This window comes from Anarhichas minor, unplaced genomic scaffold (genome assembly GCF_050575085.1).
Source record: "Anarhichas minor isolate MPS153535 unplaced genomic scaffold, ASM5057508v1 ptg000028l, whole genome shotgun sequence".
NCBI classification, from domain to species: Eukaryota; Metazoa; Chordata; class Actinopteri; order Perciformes; family Anarhichadidae; genus Anarhichas; species Anarhichas minor.
In genome coordinates this window covers 15,747,525-15,758,585 of record NW_027466474.1, presented here as the reverse complement: position 1 = coordinate 15,758,585, position 11,061 = coordinate 15,747,525, and the positions used below count along the sequence as shown (strand labels likewise).

At 43.9% G+C, this 11,061-nt stretch overlaps 2 protein-coding genes across 8 annotated transcripts; one reads left to right on the top strand and one right to left on the bottom strand.

Annotated features, from left to right (window-relative positions):
• Window positions 1-248: 248 nt before the first annotated feature.
• On the bottom strand, window positions 249-5,435 carry commd5 (COMM domain containing 5). The gene is made up of 7 exons (XM_076103001.1): window positions 5,175-5,435; window positions 4,681-4,841; window positions 4,188-4,216; window positions 4,036-4,086; window positions 3,742-3,837; window positions 3,463-3,538; window positions 249-976 (listed from the first exon to the last, which is right to left on the bottom strand). Exons 1-7 carry the CDS (start codon window positions 5,293-5,295, stop codon window positions 875-877), a joined length of 636 nt encoding a protein of 211 aa, XP_075959116.1. The 5' UTR covers window positions 5,296-5,435; the 3' UTR covers window positions 249-874.
• On the top strand, window positions 4,719-11,057 carry fam199x (family with sequence similarity 199, X-linked). 7 transcript variants are annotated; one of them, XM_076102994.1, is made up of 9 exons: window positions 4,719-4,972; window positions 5,417-5,548; window positions 6,766-6,956; window positions 7,223-7,442; window positions 7,556-7,714; window positions 7,837-7,998; window positions 8,304-8,487; window positions 8,644-8,747; window positions 8,896-11,057. In XM_076102994.1, the coding sequence occupies exons 3-9, from the start codon at window positions 6,790-6,792 to the stop codon at window positions 9,070-9,072; spliced, it is 1,173 nt and encodes a 390-aa protein (XP_075959109.1). In that variant the 5' UTR covers window positions 4,719-4,972; window positions 5,417-5,548; window positions 6,766-6,789; the 3' UTR covers window positions 9,073-11,057. The 7 variants fall into 7 exon arrangements, with proteins under 7 accessions (XP_075959109.1, XP_075959115.1, XP_075959114.1 ...); XM_076102998.1 differs by lacking the exon at window positions 4,719-4,972 and adding an exon at window positions 6,211-6,323 and having other exon boundaries at window positions 4,994-5,548; window positions 6,778-6,956; XM_076102997.1 differs by lacking the exon at window positions 4,719-4,972 and adding an exon at window positions 6,211-6,323 and having other exon boundaries at window positions 4,994-5,548.
• Window positions 11,058-11,061: the final 4 nt, after the last annotated feature.

Sequence of the window (11,061 nt, the reverse complement as noted above, 5' to 3'; positions counted from 1 at the left end):
TTAGAGACACTCCCTTTCTGGTTCAGTTCATTTGCTTACACAATAAGGTGCATAAGCCTTGACTCACTGTGTGATTGAAGAGTGTTGAATAAGAGCCTTTATAACAGCATTGTCATATGACTTTTCAGCTATTTATCGCTTCCGTTGAGGCTACTCCTTCAGGTGTTTGTGTGTCGACTGATTGCCACCGTGTTTGTGATGGCGTTGTGCAGGTGAAAAGTGTTGAAGGAAATCTGAACACATCAGTCTTTGCTTGTACAGTAATGGAGAGATTTTATTAGAAAAATGTGGTTTTAAGAGGTAAAAAGTATTAATGTTATTATGACAAACATACAAAATAACCATAAGAATCCACCATTTTTCTTTTCATACAACAGTGCTACAACCCAAAAGACGAGCACACATTGATGTTCTTTCAGTGGTTTGAAACACTTGTGAAAAAAAACATGAGTAGAAAAAAGGTTTATTCATTGATTTGTGAATCCTCGTGTTTCAGAAGCATGTGGACAAAATGTTCAGACCAGATCACGTGACACCAGTGAAAGTGGCTGAGTAAGAGAGTGTCTGAGCGCTCACTTGACTGCATTCATATTTTGGCACAATGCAGCCGTCTCAAATCTCCCAAATCAACCACTGAATCAAATAATCTAATATGCACAGTTTACAACAAGGCAAGGGAAAGAGTGAGCTTATAGATTTCTGTTTAAATAAAGGCTACGAGTCCTCGTCTTTTTCTCTTCAGTTTGGTCATTGTTAGGTACTCCCGTGGTGCAGCCAGCTAGATAACTATTCTTACCATTTTGCACTTTGTCAGCAGTTAAGATGGATGCCAGCACCATGAGAGGCCGATTAAATAACAGGCCAGCGTGGTAAATCAGTCTTGGATTTTGAGGATGTTCCTCTTCTCCAGATCGTTCATCTCTTTGAGAATCAGAGCCACGTTGTACCGGAGCTCCTGGAATTTAGACACAGGCACCTGGACGAGAAAACAACAGTTCACTGACAAGGACACATAGACGAGGTGTCCAGTTAGATACAGCACAATGTTACCGTTGACCATTTCTTCTCCACACCCGTCTTCTTTGATCTCTTAAAACCCATCAATGTTCTGCCCGACTGCTTGGTAGAGCAACTGTTTTAAAATCCCTACATCTTATTGAAATATGTGTTGAAGTTAACTCGACCTGATTGAGCCATCTCTTCTACTTGGTCTAGGTATGGTAGGCTGAAAAAACCCACTGGATATCGCCGTCTTTAAATAGTAGGCCTGTTCAGTTCTCTGCCTTACAGGAAGTTGGCAACAAAAAGTCCCACCGGGCATGATAAGGACTCTGGTCTAATTTTTTAAAAGGTAAGCATATTTCAACATATTATAGTTTCAGAGGTCTTACGATACAACAACAAAAATGTCTAATAAGGGTCGAATCATTTTCTAAAAACATGCTGTACCAAACGGTTGATTGTGTGCTGGAATGAATACGCCTTATAGTTGGAAAGGAAATCTCTTTATCAGCCAAAAATTGGTGTTCTGTGGAAAATACTCTCAAGACTTTTTTGTAACTCTGCCGAATGTCACGGCTCATTGACGTTGGACTATTACAAGCCAGCAGGATAATTGCGCAATTGTGGAAGAACATGGATGTACTTTCTAATGGAATGTGGATGAAGGAAGTGGCTTTGGAGAGACCAACTTGTATTGTAAGAAGGAAAGACAAGAGCTCTGCTCGCTTGTGAAAACTCATAACTTTGAATTTTGAATGATTTGAAACTGTCTGGAAATGATGCACTGCTGTGATTTGTTGTTTAGTTAATGTTCATGTGTATTGTGTCAAATTCAGCACAAGGAAAGAAAAAAACACAACCAGTTTAAAAAAAAGGTAGTGACGCTAAAATAATAAATTTACATTTTTTCAGAACTAAAACAAACAACTTATGAACATTCACTGTTTTTAATATAATTAATTTTATATTATTCCATTATGTATATTTGGAAAAAAATATATCTGTATGATTTTTCACCATTTGTGAGATGTTTTCAAAGTAGCCTACCGTAAATATGGTAAATATCTAGCAAAAATATGTGAAAATAATAGTCGAACAGGTCGAACTTCACATTGAACTAGCCTTGCCTGAGTTTGACCTCTGACCTCCCTACAGGGTGAAAGTGGGCCAGTCCCAAAACAATGTATTCTAAACCAACACGGATACATGTGATCTTATATATATATATAGTATATCTACTCTCATTCCTGTATCAAAGACTCAAGCAGACAGTGAGTCATCATCGTCCCTTTGTCACTGTACTAAAACAGATACATCTGCTGATCAAGAAGAGAGATCGCAGCAGCAGACTCTGGATCAGATCCTGAGAAACACATATCAGGGGGAGATAAGGTGCATCCATCAATAGAATCTGCACACCGGATGCTGCTGCTGCTGCTGCTAATCTTCTAATTCTGGTGTAATCTGATCACGTAACTGTACAGCGTCCACATTAGCAGCCTACTTTGAAAGCTGCATCTATCTTGAAATCATCAGGCAGGCATGTATGGAGTGTGGCGCCCCCTGTTGAGCAATGCATCTCACTAACTTGTTGAAGGTTTGATCCATTTTGCTGTTGAGTTTCTCTTTTTATTTCTTTTATAACTATTTATTTATAAGGAGCACATTTGTATGTTTATAACACAAGTTATAAACGTCATTCTGATGTTATAATGGTTGTTTCTGGGTAGTGAAGGCAGAAAGGGTGCTACTGTTGGCACAGTGAAACTACAATACTTAGTCGGATTGGATGTGTTCTACCGTCGTTTGAACTGATAGGTTTGTAAGAACAGAGGAGAGACACAGTCAGAGGTTCCGCCGTTATTCTGTTAGAAAAAGGCGGATTTGCCAAAAGACAGAACAGTTCTATAGCGTCTGTTCTGTTCCGCTTTGTAGTGAATGTATAAAAGTATAACGTCCTGTTACTGCATGAACAAATAGACTTCACCGTCGCAGTGTATCAGAAATAGGTTCTAGGTTAGGCTGTAGTTAATAAATGTTACCTCGATTATTCCCCTGTGATCCTGTTATGTAATGATTATGTAGACCTACATTAGTCCACTGGCCAACAACCAACTTCCTGCGACCCACAGGCTGGAGATAAACTGGAAGCACACACTACGGTGCAGAAGGAACACTAGACATGTGGACAAAATGACATTGTACCATGATTAAATATTGCCCAACACCTGTATCTGGGGGAGCTCTCTCTTTCAACAGCCACTAGAGTCAATGTTTCCTTAATGAATCTCAGCATATTGGTCTATACATCTTCAGCACTGGTGTCAAAAAGCAAGGATTAGACTGAGTAGGGTCTGTATTTATGATCTGGAACACATACATTCAGAGAGAAAACTGGTCATTTCAAAGAGAATGTACACCTGCCTGTACCATCAGGAACAAGTCAACTGTTTTGAGTACCTCAAAGCGGTGAAAGCTCCCATCTGACAGTTTCATCTGCATCAGAACAGAAGGCTGCAGGGCCCTGGCTAAGGAGCTGTGGAGACAAAATGATATTTATTTTAGAAATGTTTCAAAAACGTATGCATCTTTTCCATTAGAAGGCGTCTGCTTTTGTCTTTTCAACCAACTACCCACCTCGTCCTGTATTCATTACGAACTAAGTAGAGAGATAAAAAACACACCTCACACCCTGGAAGACCTACCGCAGGTTGAAACTTCTCTCAGTTGGTACATTACCTCGTGGAAATGGCGACATCCACCCTCCATTTAAAGTCTTCTAACGTGGAGAGGTGTGGGTCGTTCCGGGAGGTCGCTGCGTCTAGAGCGGCACGCCTGCAAGTACGAAGAGAGGGAGTCACACAGCAATGATTTCTCCGTGAATAGCATTCAAATATTTTTACCCCAGTCCTGTGGTGATGAAAACCAGACACAACTCTGACCAAAAGAGCTCTGCGTGCTTCACGAGAAGACACAAAAACAGAGACTAAATGTGTTAAAAGTCTAAATTTAAAGGCTGTAAATTCAACGAACCTGTTGCCAAAAACCACACTGGAGAAATCTGTGATAAAGTCTTCAGGTATCCTAATAGACAAAAGAGACAACGGAAAATTCAGCATTTGGGGTTGAAACTGCGCTGTGCGTGAGCACGAGCATCAAAGCATTAAGGGTGTGATAAAGCTCACCTCAGTTCTCTAAGATCTTCTCTGAAGGCCTAAACGTGGACACAAACACAACGTTAACTATTATGTCACACAAGATGTAAAATGTTTACATCTTTAAAATGTGTAATGCCATGCTAGTGATGACATCAGCATGTGTTGCCCTAGATACCCACACAGGCCTGTTGTGTGGAATTCATCATTAACTGTATTATTGATATTACCTGTGCTTTTTTCCCTTATTCCTGTAACGTGTAACATGTCTCCAGTGAGACAGGCCTATGGTTTCCAGTGTTAGCACACACACATACTCAATAAGAATGAGTATGGAGCATGGGGACATGTGAAACTAATTACATTAATGATTTTTTTTCTCTCCATTTCGGCGTATTGGTTCATAAAAGTGAAACAGCTCAATCCAAAGCAGTCCTTATCAATGTTATAGTAAGGCCTGTGCTGTGTTGTGCCTGTATGTACCTCCAACATCTGATCTCTCCAGCGCGTAACCGCAGCTCACCTCCTGCTTCAGTGATGAGGTGGGCACGCGGATGGCCTCAGACAGCACTCGGTACATCCCGGCGACGACGTGACTGAGCCTCTCCTGGGGCACGAGGCTGCTCTCCGCTATGGACTTCATCAGCTCCCTGCAGTCCTTCCCCTCCAGGGCGCTCACCACAGCTGGACAGAACAGGAATCCAACACGCACGTTTGGTTCACTTATTTAACTTAATGGCTTTCAACTGCTAGTGCTGCACTCGTTCAGGCTCCCCGGAGCAGACACAAGCAGCAGGGGACGGAGTCTCCAGCAGGTACCGTAATGTGAGGCGTTTTCAGGCAGACGTTACTCTTCTATCAGAATAACACTTGAGGTTGCTGGTGCCCCAATATATTACTCATTGAGCAACTAATACACGTCTTAGCTACAGACATTTAAACCTAAAATGTCCTGTTTTAAAGAGACGATAACATTTAACGACCTCGTAAACAGCTAACGTTAGTAACGTTATTTACCTTTCAGTATTCTTCTGAACGTCTCCTGGTCCACATCCTTTAGGTTTTTCGACAATGAGTCGATTTCTGCCGGTATCCTCCCTCCCAAAAAGCTGGAGTCCTTTGTATGGCTTGCAGACATGACTCACCATGCACTAATATGCCTTATGTGGCGTTAACAAATATCAACAATTTGAAATGTACGCAAATACGGTCGTTTGTGCTCTTCCTTTATTAAGCTAGTTTCTGTGTTTACGTGATAGCTTCCGCCTTCACGTCACGTGACGCTGCGCTCGCTCCCGGGAGTCTCGCGGTGACAATTTCGGTCATCGCTAGAAAAGAAAGGATTTGCAAATGGAGGTGGCAGAAATGATCATTCTTTGAACGACAAAAAGGTTGGTGTTTTGATGTAGATAGCTCCTCGATCACAACGCTGCCGGGTGCATGAACCGTTTGTATTTGTTTTGTGGGGGAAAGATCGACGTCAGCGTCAGTTAAGAGTCGTGTTGAGGCTCGATGATCGCTACGTAGACATGTAGAGGATTAGCAACTAACGTTAGCTAACGATGCTAGCTTGTGTTGTGCTCAAATCACAGGCTTACCAAACACTATAACGGTTTATGTAACGTTAAGGTGTATCCACACTAATGTAGCTATTTTTATTTTCATACGACACGACGTTTAAAGACAGTAAATAGTTTGAGTCTGTTGACAAATCCAACAATTAGCTCCGGGAGTTAGATGCTTAACGTGGATGACACCTATTGTCAACAATGAATACTAGCGTTAGCTGTCTCTTTAGCATCCTAAATTACACCCCCAACAATAACTAGCCTTGTACGCTAACGTCGCAAATGTTACCAGCAAATTAGCTCGAGTAGCTAATGTTGCTGCGTGCTAATATTTGAATGAAAGAAAGTTCAGCTTTGTTGAGCTACATTGCTGTAGTACTGCATGTTTGTTTTAGTGTACACACAGTGTACACTACGTATTAGAGAGACTATTGAAGTGTATTCGTTATTTATTTATTTTTAACTCGTTGTGTCTGTAATTAAAGGCCCCACACTGCATGGCCCATACAGCTGGAGAAAGATAACAACACGTTAAAAGCAGTACATTTGGATTTCTCAGCGTGAAGTTTATTTCACTTCCACGCCCACACAACAGAAGGTACACTATCATAAAATACTTTAATCTGCAGCACACGAGTACCAATTTTCCTATTAATGAATCTGCATATCTGGGGAAATGGATACATTATATCCTCATTAAATCCAGTAGTATACTTCAGCTTTGTTACGGACACGGTGTTGATGATGTAGTCATTCTAAATGCATAAAGCTGTGTTGGAGGAACATCAGCAGTGTGTCTGTTGTGGAGACTCGGCATCAGTGATTTTTGTACACAAACAAGCCGAATGAAATGAAGGATGAATATCATGTGGACACAGTCATGGACACCTGTACAACCCAGTGCTGTCAAATACTCCCTGCAACCAACACATACTGCCTTTCTTTGTGTGTGCCAGATGTGTTTCTTCAATTTGGTGGTGATTATTGAGACCGTGGCTCTGTTGAAAAAGTGCCCCGTTACATTTGTCTTACCTTTTTAGTTTCTGTGTCAGGAACATCTAGCCATGTCTGAGTCTCTGTATGAGAAGTTCTTGGCCCCGGAGGAGCCGTTCCCTCTCCTCTCCCAAAGAGCCAACCTCAGCGATGTGGGAACCCTGGATGTCAGTGACTTTGGCTGTCAGCTCTCATCTTGTCACAGAACAGATCCCCTGCACCGCTTCAACAGCAACAGGCAAGTGGAGAGAGAGAGAGTGTGTGTGTCTTTGTGTTCAAACGCGTGTGTCACTTGTCTGTGAGGTAAACTTTTTCCAAAATGTAATTTAAGATATCCACCTTCATGACGAAGTAGTGGCAGACAAAAGTTAACGTGCATCATGTGAAAGAGCAGCGTTTTAATCTCTTATTTTGAAGAATCTTTTGTGTACAGCAGGTTGTCTCAGGAAAACGATCTGAACCATTTCCAGAAGCGCTTTGACGTTCACCCACTGTTCTCCACAGGTGGAACCTTACTTCCTGTGGGACCAGCGTTGCCAGCTCGGAGTGCAGCGAGGAGCTCTTCTCCTCTGTGTCTGTGGGGGACCAGGACGACTGCTACTCCCTTCTGGATGACCAGGAACTGACCTCTCTGGACCTGTTTCCAGAGGGCAGCGTTTGCAGTGACGTCTCCTCCTCTATCAGCACCTACTGGGATTGGTCCGACAGCGAGTTTGAGTGGCAGGTTGGTTGTTGGCTGTGCTTATCTAGAAGTGATTTCTTAAAAAAACACTGCTGGTTTTAATTCAAGTGCTTTGAGGACGGAAGAGATAATCGGTCTCACTTCTGTCCTCCCAGTTGCCAGGAAGTGACATCGCCAGCGGCAGCGAAGTCCTCTCTGACATCATCCCGAGCGTGCCGAGCTCGCCCTGTCTGTTTTCCAAGAGGAAGCCCAAACCCCACCCTCATCGCAACCTGGATGAGTTACCATGGAGCGCCATGACCAACGACGAGCAGGTGAACAAAGCCGTGTTACCCCAGCAGTCAAAGTTAAACGCTCCGTATTCACCTTTTAGTCTTCAGCGTAGGCGGAGATACCCGGAAGAAAAAATCACACCCACGCGTCTTGTGTTTCCCAGGTGGAGTACATCGAGTACCTGAGCCGGAAGGTCAGCACGGAGATGGGCCTGAGAGAGCAGCTGGACATCATCAAGATCATCGACCCCTGTGCCCAGATCTCTCCCACCGACAGCGAGTTCATCATAGAGCTCAACTGTCTCACGGACGAGAAACTCAAGCAGGTGGGCAGAAACTCTGAAATGCAAGTCTAATGAACCCGTCGACAAAACGGCAAAAAAAAACTAGATTTTCATTGGCTGCATTCTTGCCACACCTTCAGGGATTCACTAACTGCCTGCAAAGTGATTTCATTTTGTGAAAAGCTTTAAGAGTTGTTCCTGAATGTTTGATTATATATTAAATGCACAGAAGCATACATATAAATTAATTTTGGCTTGATCTTCGTCAAGACGGTGACCCGTAGATAACGCAGCATGTGAAAAGCTCATTTATTCATTTTTTTTATCGATCCGTGTGATGTCACCAGGTGCGCAACTACATCAGGGAGCACAGCCCCAGGCAGCGGGCCAGCAGCACCAGAGAGAGCTGGAAGAGGAGCAGCCACAGCAGCGCCAGCACCGGCGGCGTCAGCGCGGCCAGCAGCAGCAACGGCAGCATGGTCAGCTCCGCCAGCTCCTCCGCCGGCTCCACGGCCTCCAACTCCGTGGCAGGTGAGATGCAGCAGCAGCAGCAACGGCGCCGCCACCGGAGGGGCGGAAAGGAATAATGAGAAATTGTAACACTGAGCTTGATTTTTAAGCTCAGTTTCAACTATTTTCAAAGTCTCTTCCTGGTTGTTAAACAGTTTGTGTCACGTTGTGTTCCAGGTGGTACGGCATCGGCCTGTAGTGGAGGCAGTGTTGCTAACATTAGCAGAGCTCACAGCGATGGCAACCTGTCCAGCGCCGCGGAACGTATACGAGACTCTAAAGTAAGAAGTGTGTGTGTGTGTGAAGGGGTCCTGGACCTCACTATTTCCGATCCTACTCTGGTTAATTTGTTGTCTCATCATTTTCAACACCTTGATCCTCATCTCGGTATCCTCTCTAACCTCTCTCTCTCTCCACACCATCTCTCAGAAACGTTCCAAGCAGCGCAAGCTCCAGCAGAAGGCTCTGCGCAAGCGGCAGCTGAAAGAGCAGCGGCAGGCCCGCAAGGAGCACCTGAGCGGACTGTTCCTGAACGAGGAGGTGCTGGCGCTGCGGGTGACGGAGGAGGACGACCGCGGCGACGACGACCTGGACATACTGATGTGACACCAGTGAATCAATCAGTGCTCCCTCTACGCCTGTTCCCCCTCAAGAGCACCAGAGCTCACGGACCACGCCGCTCCCCGAACCGCCACACGCATCCGCTTTGAGAAGGCTAACCTACCGAGTAATGTCCGACGGGCAGGAATAGCTCGCAGTAGCCTCTAACACAGCTTCACACCCCGCTGGCTAATACTAGTGTAGCGCCGCTAGTTGCTAAAGCCGATAGCCGCCGCGATCACGACTAAGCCTAGCTACAGCAATAATGCTAAAATACTGCTAATGCTTTGATGAAATGCTGACCTCAGTCCAGCCTGCTTAAAGCCAGACACACACGCGGTACTAAGGACAGGTGTTTCAGCGTAATACAGTTAACAAGCTTGTAGATGCTGTAACGGCACACACCACTGCTACTAATACAGCCACCGCTGGCAGAAGGACAGATCGAGAAGCAGAGTTCAGACCACGTCATGCAGAAAACCAGGTGTTTATTTCTTCTTTGACGTGCGAGGGGGCGGAGCTATATGCACGGTGGCAGGGGGGGGTGCTTGAAGTCATCCTCCAAAGCTGGCAAATATCCATCTGAGAGTGAGAGCTTCCTGGTGCGGACACTGACGCGAGCCGCTCTGTCTTTCTACCCGCCGAGTGTCGTGGTCCCCTTTCCACCCTGAAGGCCTAGAGGGAGCACTGAACCTGCATGTTTAGGTCGTCGCCCACACCGAGTCCCCGTGTGGTCCAATAACTAACAACTGGCTTCGCTATTCGCTTACATATGTTTAAAAAAAAAAAAAAAATAGCTTATGTCTTGTAAATATATGATAAATAACAGCATATTTACCGCTCGCTTTCTGGTTTTCCTTGGTGATATATATATATATATATATATATATATATATATATAGTAGTGAACTAATTGGTTCTTTGCTATATTTCGAGTCTTATTTTGAAGCATTTAGCTGTTTTGTCACAAGTACTTGAGTTTGGTCGACATCTCAGACCTCTTTTGTTCCTCCGCCAGCACTCCTACTGTGTGTTTTTGCCCCAGACGGACCTAAATAATCGTTTACTTCTGCGAACATATTATTTATTTTTGGAAAGATTTGACCACCGCGATAACTTTGAAGCATTCGAGCGTCGGTAAAATGTTTTGTAAGAGGTTTTTACAGATCATATTGCGTCTGTCCACATATGGCCGGTTTGGTTCCTGGCGCTGAACTTGGAGCTGGTTTCTTAAGCGCGTGTGCATCGTGACATTGGGCCTTTACCTTTCAGAAGCGTGTTCGTGGAGACAAAGCACTCACCCCTCAGCTTTCTGCGGAGTTGTAGCTCCCATGCCGTGGTCATATTCGCTAGGAGTAGCAACCAGAGAGATTGTTTGTATTATTATTATTATTATTATATTTCTGTCTACCGTGTAAGAAACACTTCCCCGCAGCTCCTCGGCTGTTACATCCACCATGAACCACTACAGTCCTTTACTTTGTGTGCGTCTCTGTCTCATGTATGAAGTTATTCATTGCAGCAATTATGGTAAATGCAGCTTTATGTATTCTGTAGTTATGAATTAGTAAAACTCTATTTTGAAAAATAAGATACTTTTGAAAAAAAAAATATGTAAAAATAAGCCAGCGTGATGCAACAAAGGTGTTTGTGTATATAAAGTATCATGTACTTGCTGATAATTTAACTGATTTAAATGTGGTTTAAAAAAACGGTTTGAGTTTAAACTGAACTTTAAGTTTTTTCCCTCAGAATGATTGAACAGAGTCCAATCTAGTTTCTTCATCAGCTACAATAATCCCAGTGTTCCTACATGTATTGGTTCCTCACAGACCACTGTGGAGCAGTGCTGCCTGCAGTGGTCCCCTGTGTTGTCACATATGGAATACCAGAGATGCCATGTTGGTGCTTCAGGCAGGACTGAGTGCAGACCACTCGATGGCTCCGATCGACTGTAAACTTGACAAATAAACTTACATTGTTGCATCCTATTGT